Here is a 19,295-nt window from a genome sequence, read left to right on the forward strand (position 1 = left end):
TTTTTTTTATTTACATATTAACTAAATTGTACACCACACTTTTTTTTTTAAGATTATCTGATTAATCAAAACAATAATCGGCCGGGGGGCGTGGCTTGGAGCACGAGCCGGATGGAAGCGTGAGACCGGAGCTACGGATTAGCGGGAACCAGAGCGACACTTAGCAGCCCGTGCAAGGCCCAATTTCGCCTCAAATACCTGGGGGATCTGCCTGAGAAGCCCGCTGTTATGACCGGGAAGCGTCACACGGAAAGGAAGCCGCAGCGGCTCACCGACTTCTTCGTCCCGCACGGAAGAGCCGAGAAGCAAGATGGCGCCGGGGCCTGTTCGCCTGCACACTCCTCCACCCAGAAGAAGCCATCTAAGTCAGGTACCCGCGCTCAAATATCGCTATCTCCTGACGCTACGCTGTCTGCTCCCTCGACCCCAACCTCCCGCAGCCCAGCTAAATCCAAGCCCAGGCTTGATGATGGGGGATATGATAGGGCCGCAAGCCTGGAGGGGAGCCAGGCCTCAGACTCTGGGGATGACACGCGGGATCTACCCGAATCTATTATATCCTACCCCACACAAAATCAGCCAGTAATTGATACTGTTCTTAAGGACATGTTGATTTCACTGAGAAGCACTTTGCAGTCAGACATGACTTCCTGCATGCACCGCCTCAGTAAGGACATACAAGAAGTGGGCAGGAGGGTGGATCACAGAGAGACCAAAATGGAAGAGTATGCCACAACTATTAACGACCTGATAGACGCAAATGAGGACAGGGATGGTGACTCTGAATGGGTTAAAGCCAAATTAGCGGACTTAGAAGACAGGTCCAGGAGGAACAACCTGAAAATCAGAGGGATCCCAGGATCTGTGCTGCAGCCTGACCTGTGTCAATATGCCACCAAAATGTTCAAGGCCCTCATACCGGAACTCGTCGATCTATACGTTACGGTCGACAGAATCCATCGTTTGCCTAAACCATCCCATCTCCCAGAGCAAGTCCCCAGGGACGTGCTTCTGAGATTGCCCTTTTTTTATGTTAAAGAGCAACTTATGTTGGTGATGCGGAAGCATGAGTCTATCCCTCAGCAGTACCAAGATTTGCAATTTTTTGCAGACCTGTCCCAGTATACCCTGTTGAAACGGCGAAATCTGAACACTGTGACCAAAGTGCTTCGTAATCACAGAATCATATACCGCTGAGGATACCCAACTAAACTTTCGGTTACTAAGGATAACTGCACTTTCACAATTACGTCATTAGAAAAAGGCCTTGACCTGCTCAAGGACTGGGGTATTCTGCCTGACAACAGTGAAGGATCCACCGCGGACAACAACCCCCGCCGGATAGAACCCGAATGGAGACAAGTTACAGCTAGGAATGCTAAGTCACACACCTGAAGAGGGCCAGGGCTCTGTCTACACCTAGGTTCCCTGCACCCGGAACCGACTCAGTCTGTTCTAACTTTTCCCCCCATTGCAAGTTGCACTTTGCAGCGTAACGCTGCTGAAGGGAATCAACGTTTGGTTCTAGCTACTGCTAACACCGCAGTAGCACTGTTATGTTTGCTATGGTTTTGTTTTTTTCTTTGATCTCTTTTTTCTCGTCCTCTCTGGTTCGCTGACCAGGTCTTCTCCTCATCTCCCCACTGGATGTCGTTTGATGTGCCGCAAACTTTTTTCACCAGAAGGTACGGAATATGTTCCTTGGGCCTACAAATGGACCGGTCTGTCCCTACCATCTGGTCAAGTAAGTACTTTGTCTCTAACAACCAATCCAATGTTTCATGGTCCTACTACCTACCTGAAGGAGGTTGGGACGGGCTCCCCGAGACTAGTCATAGAATTCCTGCACCTACAAGCAGCGCTCCCTACTCCCATGTACTATGCTGCTTAATATCCTGTCCATGAACACTAAGGGGCTCAACCACCCAGTTAAAAGGAAGTCCTTGTGGAAGGGGGGTCTCACCCATCACTGTGACATCATTTGTGCCCAAGAAACGCATTTTTGTGCCAAGGTCCCACCGAAATGCTCCCACGGGAGTTTTCCGCATGTGTTCACAGCCAACGCGGACTCTAAAACCAAAGGGGTCTTGATTGCTATCAGAGACACTGTGGCGTTTAAGCTACACGACGTCATCAGAGACCCCTTGGGAAGATTCCTGATACTGGTTTGCGATATAGATACTGTCACTTACACCATAGTCAACGTTTACTCCCCCAACAAACGCCAGGTGCACTTTTTCAATAAATTAATGAAGACAGTCCTGCGGGTCCAGCACGGCTCACTTATCCTATGTGGTGACTTCAACATAACCCCCGACCCAAATATGGACTCCACCACTTCCTCTACCCGCCACCTCCCGGCATTGTCCCCGTCAATTGTCAAGAACAATCTTTATGATGCCTGGCGTTGTCTGCATTACAACAAAAAAGACTTTACTTTTTTTTCCACACCTCACTGTGTCTATACGAGGATTGATCTTTTTTTGGTTGAACAGAAGGTCTTATTTCAGGTTAAGTCGGTTAAGATTAATGAGATATCCTGGAGTGATCATGCTTCTGTAGTGTTGTCTTTAACTGAGTTTGCTTCTTGTAGACTAACCCCGATTTGGAGACTAAAAACCTTTCTTCTGCAAAACGGGAAGATTAAAGACAAAATTAGGACCCATATAGCCGAGTTCTTCAGGAACAATCTAGGTTCTGTCCAAAGTCCCTTCACACTAGGGAATGCCCATAAGGCATTTATGCGAGGCATATTTATCCAAGCAGGGGCAAGGTACAAGAGGCAGAGGCAGAGACTATTTACGGAACTGATGAGCCAGATATCAGATCTAGATAACAAAAATAAACAAAACCCATCTAGCGTTATATCTGAACAACTTACAAAACTTAGATTTAACCTTAGGCTTCATCTGCTGGAAAATTTTGAGCGAGCCTCCAAACGCCTGAGGATGACCTATTATACCTCGGGTAATAAAGCAGGGAAATTGCTGTCAAGGGCCCTTAAAGGACATAGATACAAAACGAAGGTCCCTTTTGTACTGCATCCTGACACTGCCCAGAAAGTGTTCCACCCCCAACAAATTGCCGACGCTTTTAGCTGCTATTATGGTAAATTATATAATCTTAAAGATGACCCGTCCACCATTTAGCCTACCCCTGAGCTTATCTCCCAATTTTTAGAGAAAATAAATATCCCTAAATTGTCCAATGACCAGCTTGATTTCCTTAACCTCCCCTTTAGCGACAGCGAACTCTCTAAAGTTATAGACTCCTTGCCTCTTAATAAGTCGCCTGGCCCTGATGGCTTTAGCAGCGAATATTACAAAGAATTTAAACCCTTGCTATCACCATGCGTGTTACAAATGTTTCAGTCGGCTGCTGCCTCTGCCTCCTTTCCACCAGAAATGCTGGAAGCTCTCATAGTGGCTCTACCCAACGCAGGTAAAGAACCTACCTCCACAGCGAACTTTAGACCGATCTCGCTCCTTAATATAGACATCACAATTTACGCCAAATTACTTGCCACACGATTAGTGGATATTATGCCCACATTGATCCACCCAGACCAATCAGGCTTCACTAAAAATAGGCAAACATCGGACGCAACTAGACGCATGGTCAACATTGTCCACTTAGCAAAAACGCACCAAAGGCCTTCTCTGCTCCTATCTTTGGATGCAGAGAATGCCTTTGACAGGATTCACTGGCTGTACTTGTCCAGGACTCTGGAGTCGTTTGGCTTTAGCGGTAATATACTTGCGGCTATTCAGGCCTTGTACTTCAGGCCATCGGCTAAAGTGTATATGTCCGGTGTATTATCAGCCCCATTTGATATAACCAATGGCACGAGACAGGGGTGCCCTTTGCCCCCTTCGATTTTTAATCTGCTGATGGAACCACTAGCTATATCGGTGAGGTCGCATCCTAAGATAACTGGGTTCAAGGTTGGTAAAGGGGAACATTCTATCAGTCTCTATGCTGATGATATCATCATGATTTTGACCAATGTAGACACATCGCTTGCAGCAACACAAGACCTATTAGGCCTATTCAACAAGATTTCATATTATAAAATCAACGAAAGCAAGTCGTATATTTTGGGTTTAGGCCTGGACGACAAGTTATCTGCCAAGATTAAACACCAATACCCATATACTTGGAGCACTAAGGGTATCAAGTACCTGGGTATTATATTGACGGATAATACGGATCACCTAGTCGAAGCCAATTACAATTCCTTTCTACTCTCCCTACCATCTAAACTTAAAGAGCTTTCCTGGACTGAATTCTCATGGGCGGGGCGTTTAGCGGCATTTGAGATGATACTACTACCCCAATTTATCTACTTGTTTAGAAACCTTCCCATCCTGGTACCCGATAAATTTTTCTCCTTAGCCCAATCTCAAGTAAATAGGTTGCTCTGGCAGGGTCGGAGGGCCAGATGTGCCTTCCACAAACTGGTAAAGTCCAAAAATGCGGGGGGAGTGGGACATGTGCTCCTTAACCACTTAACGCCCGCTGCACGACTATTTACGTCCGCAAAATGGCACGGACAGGCAGAAGGGCGTATATATACGTCCTTGCCTTCTAGCGGGTGGGGGGTCCCGATCGGGACCCCCCCCGCTGTGTGCGGCGGGCGGATTCTCACGGGGAGTGATCCGGGACGACGGCGCGGCTATTCGTTTATAGCCGCTCCGTCGCGATCACTCCCTGGAGCTGAAGAACGAGGAGAGCCGTGTGTAAACACGGCTTCCCCGTGCTTCACTGTGGCGGCGTATCGATCGAGTGATCCTTTTATAGGGAGACTCGATCGATGACGTCAGTCCTACAGCCACACCCCCCTACAGTTGTAAACACACACTAGGTGAACCCTAACTCCTACAGCGCCCCCTGTGGTTAACTCCCAAACTGCAACTGTCATTTTCACAATAAACAATGCAATTTAAATTCATTTTTTGCTGTGAAAATGACAATGGTCCCAAAAATGTGTCAAAATTGTCCGAAGTGTCCGCCATAATGTCGCAGTCACGAAAAAAATCGCTGATCGCCGCCAATAGTAGTAAAAAAAAAATAATTTATAAAAATGCAAAAAAACTATCCCCTATTTTGTAAACGCTATAAATTTTGCGCAAACCAATCGATAAACGCTTATTACGATTTTTTTTACCAAAAATAGGTAGAAGAATACGTATCGGCCTAGACTGTTTTTGGAGGATATTTAGTATAGCAAAAAGTAAAAAAATATTGAATTTTTTTCAAAATTGCCGCTCTATTTTTGTTTATAGCGCAAAAAATAAAAACCGCAGAGGTGATCAAATACCACCAAAAGAAAGCTCTATTTGTGGGGAAAAAAGGACGCCAATTTTGTTTGGAAGCCACGTCGCACGACCGCACAATTGTCTGTTAAAGCGACGCAGTGCCGAATTGTAAAAACGCCTTTGGGCATTTAGCAGCATATTGGTCCGGGGCTTAAGTGGTTAAGGACTACTACTTGGCCGCAATCCTAGCACAACTGAGATGCTGGTTCTTAAGTGGAACCAAGTCGAGGTGGCTAGCACTAGAAACCGCCCAATGCCCAAACCTCTGTTTATCTGATCTACTTTTAGCTAGTACCCACATGGGTAACCTGCCCCCAAACATCTCTTCAACTATCAGAGCAGCCCTCAGAGCTTGGGGAAAATTTGTGGAAGAACCACTAGGAGATCCCAACCCCCAAACCATACCATTCCCTATAAACGGCAGCTATTGGTCCCCAATCTCAATATTAAACATTGGGTGGATAAGGGTATTAGAACTGTCGCAGATATCCGAGTCGGTCCTGCGACTAAATCTTTCAGATCTCTCCCAATCGAATATGGCTTATCCTCCAGAGATCAATACACTACTATTCAAATAACGCGCCTCCTTAACAATACTCCTGAGCTGTCTGTTGACGTTCCCTGGAGAATCTTCCTATACCTCACTAACCCGGTTACCTCTATTAAAGGTATATCCTTATTTTACGGATTGCTGAGCCAAAAGAACCTATTGACTAAAACGCTAGTAAATATGACATATCCCAATGGATTGCCATTACATCAGTGTACAAAGCCACTAGATGCGCCAATCTTTGGGAACTCTACCAGAAGATTTTTACTAAGGTGGTATCTGACCCCCAGGAGGCTAGCGAGCTTCCAAGCCCAATGTTCCCCGTTATGCTGGCGAGCATGCGGACATAGGGGCTCGCTGTTGCATATCTTGGGAGATTGCCCTAAGATAACGACATATTGGAACGAAGTGTTTGCCCTTATAAGCGCGATTACTAACTGTAATTGCCCCCCTCGAATGGACCTGGCTATTTTATCCTTAGGAATAGACTTTTTCGCCGCGGCTTACAGAGCGATAGTTACACATATTCTCCTGAGTGCGAGATTAGAGCTAGTGAGGAAATGGAGGGGCACCGAAGTCCCTACCCTAAAAGGGGTGGTTAGATCTACAGACCTTCACATCAATTACGAAATAATGTTTGAAACATCGCAACGCGGGCCTGAGCATAGGGCCCAGACCTGGAAACCCTGGGTAGATTGGTACGTGGCTAACGAATGTAGGCTATAGACCTAATCTGATATTTTTCCCACCTACACTTGGCCTTTCTTACAACACACTGAAGTGACACATCCAGTCTTTACTTCTCTTCCCTGCTCTCTTTTCCCTCCCCCCTCTCTTTTCACCCAACTTTTCTTACTATACTTTCTCTCTTCTTTCTTATCTTCCTATTTTAACTGCTCCCTGTTTCACTTACATACGCACCAATTAGTTTTTCATCACTATAGATGCAGAATGCTCAAATAGTGTCATTATAATTGTTGGCTATTGCTTAATTAGCATCGGTGAGAGAGGCTCCCTCGCTGCTGGTGCAGTTTGTTCTCGCTAGGGGCGCCGGCGGTGCGGAGAGCCCATTCCGACTCGATTCGATTCAATTGAATCCGCAGTCTATGTGAATCCTGGTGGCATTGTGTTATACTAAGATGTGGTTAACAATATACATGTTTATGGGTTTCTCTACTTAGAATCAAGATAGCGTATCTGGTTGTGATAATATGCACCCTGATATTGTTATACCTTATAATGCATCTTCGTGACCCATGTTATGTTGCAATGTACTTAATGTTTGTAAGGATTGTTATTGCTCTTTAAAATATATTAATAAAAACGATTGAATTAAGTAAAAACAATAAATCGGCCAACTAATCGATTATGAAAATAATCGTTAGTTGCAGCCCTAAACAGGATGCACTTACAGATGGATCATCTAACAACGATCTGAGAACAGGAAACCAAGCACAGCCAGATAAGTGAGTGAACAATATACATTTTAAACTGACAAGAAAAATTGTGCCATGCCTTCAAAAACAGATTACAAGCTTGTGCAAAAAACATCCGCAATACAAAAAAATAAAAAATAAATCACTGCAAAAAAAAGTCAAAATATGTGATAAGTAGCACCACAGAGAGGGTCTTCTACCAAAACAGAAATCCTCTCCACCACGAGTCTGCAACAAAACTAAAATGCAGCCATTGCAGCTCCTTATAATATTTTTTTTTTACCATTTTATTTTTGCCATTCTTTAAAAAAAAAATTGTATGACCCTGTTGAGCAAGATAGTGGGTGCTTTGGTGAAATAACATGATATTTCTGAGAAAGAGAAAGTGATTGAGGACCCAGAAAAAGATCAAGTATACACAGTCCTCAATCTCCTCTGCCACAGTTGCACTGGATGAATGAACAGGGAAGTACTCTGTACAGAGGCATCGTGTTCACTCACAAACTGAAAAAAAATATAATAAACACAGTTTACAATGCTTCAGTTCTGAATAAGCACAGGAGTGATTGGTGCTGATCACTCATTGTTTTTATTCAGGAAAATATGGGGTCCATTAACATGATATGTTTAATTAAAAATCAATAGTGCAGCGATACAGTGAAATAATAAAATAGTGTCCAAATAAGTATGGTCTTCAAAGTATTGAAACAAAGGACATCCACCAAGATTTCAGTGTGCAGACATGAAAACACACCACACTCTGTGCGGTCAAACTGCTTACCAGAAATACATCATTATAGGCATGTAGGATTAAATAATGCAGGGGTCAATGGCAGTCCCACCTCCAATTGGATATATAGATGGAAAACGATAATCCACAAAAAACATTAAGGATAAGGAAGCATCCAAAACTCATAAGGATCCAAAGATATATATTGCGTTCATCAGCAAAGGGATAACCAAAAAAAATGCAGAGAGGAAACGACAATAGTGAAGCCCGTAGGGATAATCACCACGCAATTTATTGTAATGTACTTACAGAAAAGAACAGGTTAACAGGCATCAAAAACATAGAGAGTCCAGTGGATCATAGCGTACTTGTGTCAGGCCACAATATGTTTAATTAGCAAAGTCTGGGGGACAGTTATGCTACAGGTCTATGGTCACTGAAGTAGGATGATGCAGCCAATGTGAAGCATATTGTCCTGGCCAGCTGGATTCTGTACCACTGTATGCCTTACGTCAAGAGTGGAAGAGTAAGGGCTAAAATAACCAAAGTCAAGTATAAATGCATGCCTCTTCTGCAGCTCCAGAAAAGATGTTTATAAAAAAAAAAAAAAAAAAAAAAGCCCAACATCAGTAAACCCCAGTAAACAAAACCAAATGGTGTCATTGTAATGATAATAAGATCAGTGCTTCTACACGCATTGGAGGAAAAAAAAATTGGAGTGGCAGCTGGATTTGTACATTCATATTTTGAGGTTTTTTTTAGATTTTTTTTTCGAATGTTCTCATTAACTACTAATCTGGAGCTTGTGCCTTAATAAGAAGTGCAAAATATGTAACTTATATTTTCAGTTAACTTACCTTCAACAACAGTTGATACTTTGTGATTCTTTGTACTGGCTTAATAAGGTAAGAGGAAATAGAGTTTGCTAATTCATGGCGTTGTTGAATTTCCTGAAAAACATGCAACATATAATTAAAATATTTCATCATTCATGATTAGGAAAAGTATGTTTGAGTCTACAGATTTTTGTATGCCTAATTACTGGAAAAACACCACCTTAGACAAACGACCTATAGCAAAATCTATCAAGTACACAGGGATGAACAATATTTTTACCACCAAAGAAATACATGAAACTTTGAAGCCATCCACAATATCTACATTTTAAAAGTATACCCCAGATATAAAAAAATAAACAATATATAATTGTATTGGGTCAATGGACAAATACTGTACTATGCAACCATTGACTTGTTTTGTACAATCTTCAGATACACTTTCAGTATCACCATGTTTTACATTTATATATAATTCCATTCTATTACGCATGTGTTACCTCCAATGGATACCTGCTCTCAGTTTATTCATTGCCACACACACACACACACACACACACACACACACACACACACACTGTATGTCAGTGTATTGTGACACACTTCCACAGAGGATGCAACAAAGTTATGCCTGCATCATTTTATGATGCACTTACATATGGATTATTTAATATTGATCGTACAGCATGAAACCACAGTCAGATGAGTGAACAATATAAATCTAAAACTAAAATAACTAAATTTGAAAACAAAGCAGATGTTTACGAACAAAAGCAGAGGAACTCTATAATGTAAATAGACCGGAGAAGATCAAGGGGGTGTGGCCGGATGTAGGAGCGTGGAGAGTGAGTGAGGCAGAGATGTGAGAAGCGGAGAGGTGTGTGCCGGACCTCCCACGGATCTCCCCCCCATTAGGTCATGCTGGGAGTGCTGCCTAAGCTGTTTAAAATCGCTGGAGTCTGCTCCCCGTGCCTGCTGATTTCATCCTTGTTATAACACCTTACCATTACTAACAAGAGGCGGTTACCTGCTCTCTGATCGGGAGCGTTTTGTGTCCCGACCGGGGAGCTTCTGGAGCCGGGGAGAGAGCGGAGGAGACCCGGGGGTGGAGGCTTAGCTGCAGCAGGCGAGCGGAGCGCGTGATTGGAGGACGGCGGTCAGCTGACCAGCCCACGTGATCGGCCTTATCAGTCCCGGCGTGGATCGGCGCTCTCTGGCCATAGGAGGCTCTGGGAAGCACGGGACATAGCCAGGGGGTTCCCCCCCACTCTCCTACGCTGAACCGGATTAACAAGGAGGATTTAGTCACCCTCTGCATCAATGTACTAAAGCCTTGCAGCTCTGTCTAAAGGAGGAGAAGCTGGGGAAAAACCTCACCACTATGCCTCATAAAGCTGCACAAAAGTGAGTAAAATCTCGTATAACAGTGGCGATAGGATACATTGTGCCTTGAACTGAGCTGAACTATGGTATACTGTTTGGACTGATCATAGGCCAAATGAATTAATAGTGCTGTAATGTGCTGGGCTGCACTGTGCATTGAGACATGGACTGACTATATGCCTAATGAATCTAACTGTCCAGTGAAGTAAAGTGAAGTGAGAGTATGTACATTGCACACTGCATCGAGGACAACTGAGACTTCTGCACTTTACACTCGTGAAGCAGGGTTTATTGATTTTTACCACCATTTACTACCCATGGTTCCTGATGTACAACTGGGGTGATATCCTGCTTTCAGATTTGTTGCCTAACATTTGCTAGCTGTCAGGGCTCCATTCCCGGCTCCATTGAGCTCCCGCGCATGCGCGGTACGGCAGCGCGCCGTGTGCGTGGAAGCGCGCACGTTCAGGTATGCGGCAACCCTTGGGCCAATCAGAGGCCGGACACTCCTATTTAAACCAGCAGCCTTCCCTGAACAGGTTGCTGGTTTGTCTTCAGCTCCTATGTGTTTACCTGTTGTCGTACCTGCCTGTTTTGACCCGGAATTCCTGACGACTCTCCTCTCACCTGGAACCTCTGACCCTTTGGCTAATGTTACCTGGATTGCTGTTGTCTCCTGCCCCTTGACCTTGGCTTGCTCTCATGGACTCCTTCTGAACTCTCCTGCCCTTGACCCTCGGCCTGTGACTCGGATTTGCCTTCATCTCCTGTGGACCCTACCAGACTTACCTACCAGTTCCTGCCTGACCAACGCTTGTCTCCAGTCTTCTGCACCTGCCCTGCTTCTGTCAGCTGCACCAAGTCTGCCTGCCAGCTCCCGACACCGGTGCCTCCTTGTGCCGTCCCTCCTCTGTCCCAACTCCAGGGAGTGGTCTGCACAGGGTCGCAAAGGTGAGCCGCCCTCAGCATCTCGGTCTCGGTGAGTACAGGCCCTGACACTAGCATTTAAATACGGCACTATTTGATCTGCCCCCCGCTAATTATGGTCTCCACATGAGATGGTGAGCTTCTGATTCTGATCCTGAGACAGAGCCTCAGTAGAGCCTTAATAGAGGGCAGAGAAAAACCTCTTTTTTTTTTTTTTTTTCTTCCCCTTTCTGCTCGTTTCAGGCAGTTTTGGCCTGCCTTGATTATAAAGGATAAAGAGGACACACTGGTTTCAAACGAATTAATGGTGACTATACTGCACTGTGCTGTGCATTGATGTATGGACTGGCTATAGGCCTAAATGAATTAAAGTGTGCAATGAAGTAAAGTGAAGTGAGAGTATGCATATTGCACATTGCGCCGAGGATAACTGGGACTTCTCCACTTTACACTTGTGAAGCAGGGGTATCGATTTATTATTTATCACTGGCTTCAATGTGTTTAGATATTGCTTATCAGAACAAATTGAGCATTAGTGGTTAACTCATTTTTTACCTCTAAACAGAAGTTTTTTGTCCTTATAATGTCAGGGCCGCAAGCATTGAGGTCAGCAAAAGACAAGGTGGGGGTAGCCGCTGCAGCAGCAGCCAAATTAGAAAAATTTGTCCTTTCAACAGAGCAAACCCCAAATAAAAATGGCTTAACTCCCCAGGCCTCTGCCAAAATAAACACAGATAGACGAAGCCAAGGCCAAACAGCGGCAGTGGCAGCAAGTAAAACTTCTGTTAACAAGAATACAGCTACCACAGTCATGGACCCAAAAGTAATTCCCAGGCCAGAAGATGCTCCCACAATAAAAGATGTATTCTTAGTGGTGAATGAATGCAAAAAGGCACTAGGAGAACTGTGCGATCAAATGAAAGGCGTTAAGGAGGAACTGGTCTCAGTAAGACAGGAACTGCGGAAAACTAACGAAAGGATATCAGAGGCGGAGGGGAGGATCTCACAAATGGAGGACGAAATGCACCCCCTCAAACAAGATGTTAAGCACATGAGGTCCCAAGTGGATATATTAGAAGACAAAATGGACGAAATAGAAAATAGACTCCGGAGGGATAATGTCAGGCTGGTGGGGCTACCGGAGAGGTGTGAGGGGACTAGACCAATAGAATTTTTGGAAAACTGGTTTGTAAAATTATTTGGTAAAGAAAGCTTCTCACAAATATTTACAATAGAAAGAGCGCATAGAGTCCCCTTTAAGCCCCCCCCCCACCGGAGGGCGCCCAAGATCAATGCTACTAAAATTTTTAAATTACCGTGATAAAGAGGCCTTATTGAGAAAGAGTAGAGAAATGGGAGAGGTTTTTTTTGAAGGCTCTAAAGTCTCATTTTATCCTGATTTTTCCCCCCAGTTACAGAAAAGGAGGGCGGGTTTTCTGGAGATCAAACGGAAAATGCAGAAAGCTAAATTTTCATATGCTTTACTATACCCAGCGCGGCTACGGGTGGTTGCGCTGGGAAAGACATTATTTTTTGATAAACCTGAAGATGCAGCATTATGGATGGAATCGCAACTAAAGGAAGGAGAGGGGAGTCAGGAGTAAGGGGATTAATTTGCAATCTGTAAAGATAGGGGGGGGAGGGGGTGGGGGGAAGGGTGCACATTTAAATGAATGAGAGGAATTGGTCAAGAGTTGAACAGAGAAGGGAGAGATGTGAATGGAGATGGGGGGGAGGGATGGGGAGTGGGGTGGGGGGGGGAATGAATGAGGGTGTGTTAAGAGAGGTTAGGATGATGTGGGTAACGGCCATAGGAAGCCCCCTAGGGGAACACCTGGGTATGTGCAGAGGGAGGGTGGAGGGAGGGAGGGGAGGGGGTGGGAGGGAGGGTGGGAGGGGAAGGGAAGATAAGCACACGACACACAGGGAAAGAATGCTCACTGTAATAAGTAAAATGTATGTAAAACACGAATTAAAGAAGAGTATAGAAAGTAGCGATAATGCACAAAGGAATGTGAAAGGGGGAAAATGGCAAAGTAATGCACTAGGGGTACAAATTCTATATGGGAAAATAAAGTTTGAAAACCTATACGGGAATAATACTAAATAGCACATATATTTTTGGGGGATGTTGGATCACAAGTTCTAATAGACACGGTAAATTAGTAAAGACTACTCGCACACAAAAAAAAAAAAAAAAAAATTTGGGTAAAGAATAGTTATATAAATTATGATTTGGGATTGGTATCCCCGACCCTTTATGGTATATCATTGGCTACTGTATGCAAAGTAAAATGTTAAAATTAAGCTCATGGAACGTTAGGGGCCTGGGAACTGCAGCTAAAAGGGCGGCAGTCTTTGCCACGATGGAAAAACATGGGATAGGGCTGATCTGTCTGCAGGAAACCCATTTAATGAAAAATACAAGTTATTTATTACAGAGTAAAAAATACCCTACCCAGTACCACTCAGTGCACTCCACATATTCTAGAGGAGTGAGTATTTTTGTGAGAGCAGGGGTTGGATTTTCCTGCAGACAGGTCAGCATGGACGAGTATGGTCGATTTATTTTCTTACACTGTATAATAGATAATAAAATGTATATAATAGCGAATGTGTATGTCCCCCCACCCTTTAAGATTGATATTATGCTCAGATTAAACAAATTTATATTGGGAAAGGAAGAGATACCGGTGTTGGTGGTAGGAGATTTCAATGAGGTCTTGGACCAAGGGGTCGATAGATTTCCTGCACCATTGGCCCCAGACCTCTTGAAGATTAGCCGCCTGGGTCAATTTATGGAAGAAGTGGGGTTGATAGATTTGTGGAGAGTGAGGAATCCGGGGATTCAACAATACTCTTGTTACTCAAGTACGCACTCTACACTCTCCAGGATTGATATGGCCCTGGGTAATCAGTTAGCATTTCAGACTGTGGGAAAAGTAATATATCTGCCAAGAGGAGTGTCTGACCACTCTCCTATGGTTTTAACCTTAAATCAAGGCGGACAAAAAACTCAGAGGGATTGGAAAATCAATGCACATTGGTGTGAGTTAATAAAGAAGTCGGAAGAAGTTCTGCCTAAATTGAAGGAATTTGTAGATATCAATGAAGGTACCAAGGGCACTGGGATACTATGGGACACCCTGAAGGCGTACCTTCGAGGTGTCCTGATCCAGCAGATAGCAAAATTTAATAAAAAAGCAAGAGAGGTGGAGGAGAAATCCCGTAGAGAGGTTTTAGAGGCAGAAAGTAACTATGTGGGGGACCCAACGCCGAAGGGGAGGAAAATATGGCTTGAAAAACAACAAGCATATAAGTCGGTAATTACAGGGGAAGTAGAGACTAGACGACTTTTGCTGCGACAATCTTCATTTGCAGACGGTGAAGGGGTTGGAAGGATGTTGGCACAGGTGGTAAAGTCTAACTCTTCTCCCTCCGGCGTTCGGTCCATCAGATTAATAACTGGCGCAATAACCTCAGACACCTCAGAGATAGTGCAGACTTTCTGGGCATTCTATCAAAAACTATACACTACACAAAAGGGGGGAATGGAGAAAGAAATGGAGGACTTCCTGGAGAGACTAGAAATTCCGCTTATAACACAATTAGAAAGGGAAGAACTAGAAACCCCAATAACACTTGGGGAGATACAATTGGCAGTAGCAGGTATGGCGAACCAAAAGTCGCCAGGACCAGATGGGCTCCCAGTGGAAATATACAAATATTATGGAGATATATTGTTACCTGAGCTTTTAAAAACATTAAATGGAGCAGCTATAGAAGGTAAACTCCCTGTCTCAATGCTGGAAGCAACTGTTATAATTATACCAAAAGATGGGAAAGATCCCCTGGACCCCGGGGCATATAGACCTATATCCCTTTTGTGCTCTGACGCTAAAATTATAGCAAAGATCCTGGCAACAAGGCTTAATAGGGTTATTTCAAAAATAATCCACCCAGACCAGACGGGATTTATAGCCAATAGATCTACTAGCATGAACATCAGGAGGACATTTTTAAACTTACAAACCCCAACACAGAATGACGGAGCAAGGGCCATACTGTCACTGGATGTGACCAAAGCCTTTGACAGCGTAGAATGGGGGTATATATGGAGGGTGCTGGATAAATTTGGGTTTGGCCCGACATTTTCGGGGTGGATAAAAATGCTCTATGACAACCCTAGTGCTAAGTTAAAAATAAATAATGAATTCTCAAAAAAAATTGTCCTCGAGAGGGGGACGAGACAGGGGTGTCCCTTGTCACCCCTGCTCTTCGCCCTAGCGATGGAACCTTTGGCAATTGCTATTCGGTCAAACATCGAGATATCCGGATTCCAGAGAATGACAGGAGAAGAAAAAATCGCGCTTTATGCCGATGACATCCTGCTCTTCCTGGGAGATACGGAACAATCTCTGTCAAAAGCAATGAGCCTGGTGGAGGAGTTCGGGAGTTTTTCGGGACTAGAAATAAACTGGGGGAAATCCGAGTTACTGCCGGTAGACCCACTTGGAGAAACGGCGATACGAGGATTGCCACAGTTAACAGTGGTGGATACAATGAGATATCTGGGGGTATTGGTGACGAAAAATCCCAATCAATACATTAATAAGAATCTCATCCCCCTACTTGCTAAGTTCAAACAAAAAATCTACATTTGGAAACGTCTCCATTTGTCAGTGGCGGGTAGATGTAGTTTAATCAAAATGATTTGGCAACCACAACTCTTATATGTAATGCACAATTCCCCAGTATGGATTTGTAAAAAATGGTTCAATAAAATCGAATCCCTCTTTAGGGAGCTAATTTGGAAAGGGGGACAGGCCAGGATACGTCTTCGCACACTGCAACTCCCGGTGGGAGAGGGAGGACTTGCAGTACCCCAACCCGAGATTTATTATTTTTCTGCACAACTGCAACAAATAGGGGGGGTAATATCCAAGGAGGAGGTACACCCAACGGGATGATAATGATGAATGGGGTTTCTCATGACACTATTTTCGAAGCACTAGAGGCTGATTCCTTTAACCATAGAAACCCCACAATAAAGATGATAACCAAAATATGGAAATCGGTTAAAAAGCTGATGGGCTATAGCGGGTTCTCTGAAGTCTCCCCATTGTGGAATAACAATAAATTGAAGGAAATCCTTCAGATAGGAAAGGTCAGAGCATGGGAAATAAATGGTATTAAAGGGTTGAAACAACTGTATAAAGAGGATAAATATAGGAAATTTCAGGATTTAAGAGAGGAATTTAAGATACCTCAATATTCATTTTTTACTTATATACAGGTGGAACATGCCCTTGAAACCCAATTTAGGACACAAACCCTAATGTGGTGTGAAATGCCCCTTTTCCAAAATCTAGGCAAGGAAGGACCAACTAAGGGACTTATCTCTGAACTATATAAACAGATAGGTAAAAAGGCTAATATGGGCCTGGATCTCCTAAAAACAAAAGAGAAATGGGAGGAGGATCTGGGGGAAGTGACACAGGATCAATGGCGGAGGGTCTTGGAGATGGGGCCCGAAAGTTTCGGTCTCACCCCCACAAAGGGTCTCCCATTTGATGCTGGTGAATCGAGCTTATTATACACCTAAATGCCTGTTTAACTTCGGAAGAAGAACAGATGACAAATGCCCTAGATGCCAGGGGACTGGAGACCTAGTACACATGGTGTGGCGATGCCCAAAGTTGTTTCGATATTGGGAAGGGGTGATAAATGTCATAGGGGAGACATTTGGTGTACCTCTGGAGGCGGAAGCCACACTATGTGTACTGGGATATAGAAGGGAACGGAGGGAGAAGAAAACCACCACAGTTGTATTACTGAGATGCCTGTTCCAAGCCAGGAAATTAATAATGTCAAGATGGCAGGCGATAACACCTCCAACAATAAGAGAATGGATTGGAGCAGTAAATGATACGATATGTAAAGAGAGAGCAGTTTATACTAAAAGAGGTAATCTTAGGGAGTTTGAGGAGATGTGGAGACCTTGGCTGGAAGAGAAGGACCTGCCCCTCTAGTGGGTAAGAAATACAACTGGGATGAGGCAGAAATAAAAATAACACCCAAAAATAAAGACATATAGGCGTCAATTCAGGAAAACCGGGGCTGGCCTTGAAACCTCAATAGGGGAGAGAGGAAAAGGGAGGGAGGGTCCAGACATATAAATTTAAGGGCGAAGATATTAGGTATTAACCACACCGTGAACAGGAATAAGAATAGTTCCCCTGATCGAAGGAGGTGATCTGAGCATTCTATCTCTTTTTTTTTCCTTTTCTTTTTTTATTATTCCTTTTTTTTTTTCGCCCCCTTTACTTTTTTCTCCTTGTTATTGGATGTTGCTTTTCCTTCCTTTTACATAAACAAGATATTTAATGTGTGTACTTGACTTTTATATCATCTGTATTTTATATTGAGATTAAGTCACATATAAGGAATGATGTCGGTTCCTGGAACTTTTTTTTAAATGATTAAATGTGTATAAGAAAAAATAAAATAAAGAATGAAATTTAAAAAAAAAAAATATATAAATAGACCACTCGGTGATACCAATTACTAATTATTATTAAACAAAGTGATCCTGTGAAAAAAAAATATATATGTATAAATATAGATATATCACTATCTGCAATAACAAATAAATAATAAAATTGGTTGACAAAAAAACATTCGGAAGTGTCTCTGTGTCAAAAGCATATAGTCCCAATAGTGTGTTCAATCAATGCATCACACATGTGTAAACAAATCTTTTTTGTTGATTTTGCTTTATGTGAAAAAGGAGAAGAAAGCCATCACCACAATTCCGATCTTCTTTATCACCCACTAATTGTGTTGAAGCAAAAAGATGCGCTCACCAGAAACACTGGACTATTATAATTAAACAATAGTCTGATTACGCCTATGCAGGATTGTGCCTGCATGCACATCGGACAGGAAAACCAGATTAGAACCTCGGTACCAGGGATTCCAGATAAGGATATGTAACAACAAAAAGGCAATGGAGATGCCAATAGTGTAATATTGCTAAAAATGTATTGGTTATAAAAGTAGAAAAACAAAAGGTACAATGGCCAAGGTGGCCTCTTACTTTAAAAGTGCCTACCCGGCACTGGGGCTGCAGGCGTATCACCGCTACCTTGTGGTGCGGTACGTGTGTGGGTCGTCTGATGCGGTGCCAACTCCGTAGCACGGCTCGGCGTCCCAGCTGACAGCTTGCACGGGCAGGGAGGCACGTCACGTGATCGGGTCCGCCTCCGACGTACGTTTCGTCAGGTACAACGTCTTCAGGGGGGCGTGCCCGATCACTGTTGCATGATGGTATATGTAGTCTCGAGGAGACTACCCATTGGTCCAAATTGGAAAAGTAAAAAAAGCAGCCGTGGTGCCGTTTAGGCTGCACATTTGACACATTCTTTAAAATATAGCAGATGGAACTTAGCAATTTGGCTTAACAGTACGGGATTGACCCAATATTCGCTCTGTAAAAGCAAAAACAAAAACAAAAAACTGGCCCGTCATATACAAAAAATAGAGATATCCCGGGGGAAAACTGAAACCTGCTGCACTCGCATCCCTCCGGGCGTGCATATCCAATTCTGTCCCAGGCAATTCTATATATTAAAAAGCAAAACAATCTCACAGACTAAAAGTCACTCAACAGTGACTAATGCTAGAGATAGGGCACACTATTATGTTAAATATAGCCAATGAGAGAAACGCTGGCGTTAGTAATATAAACGGCACAGACTGGAGGCAGCTGGATACCTTCGCGTCCCTCCAGGCGTGCAAGACGCTAGTTCACATCATGTAAAAAAAATTTAAACTTAAAAAATACATACACATATACATGTGTATGAAAAATACAATATAAATTATTATAACGAATGTGAATAGGGATATATAAAGCTCTCTAAACTGTATGGATTTATATATGATTAAGGGGAGTGAAAAAAACTGTTACAAAACTCCCTAGCCATAGAGGCAGAAAAAAAGGCTTGCACTGTGGGTAGCTAAATAGAAAATATTAATACTTAGTTAGCAATATTACACTATTGGCATCTCCATTGCCTTTTTGTTGTTACATATCCTTATCTGGAATCCCTG

General features: G+C 43.4%; 1 protein-coding gene across 6 annotated transcripts in view; it reads right to left on the reverse strand.

The window, feature by feature from the left end:
* TRIO (trio Rho guanine nucleotide exchange factor) overlaps positions 1–19,295 on the reverse strand; it is a 1,129,982-nt gene that overhangs the window by 474,850 nt on the left and 635,837 nt on the right. For all 6 annotated transcript variants that reach the window (XM_040353401.1, XM_040353397.1, XM_040353396.1 and 3 more), the window contains one exon: positions 8,892–8,984. In XM_040353401.1, coding sequence (XP_040209335.1) covers positions 8,892–8,984 — 93 coding nt within the window. The remainder of the gene's footprint in view (positions 1–8,891; positions 8,985–19,295) is intronic.

Source organism: Rana temporaria, chromosome 5, assembly GCF_905171775.1.
Source record: "Rana temporaria chromosome 5, aRanTem1.1, whole genome shotgun sequence".
In the NCBI taxonomy this organism is placed as follows: domain Eukaryota; kingdom Metazoa; phylum Chordata; class Amphibia; order Anura; family Ranidae; genus Rana; species Rana temporaria.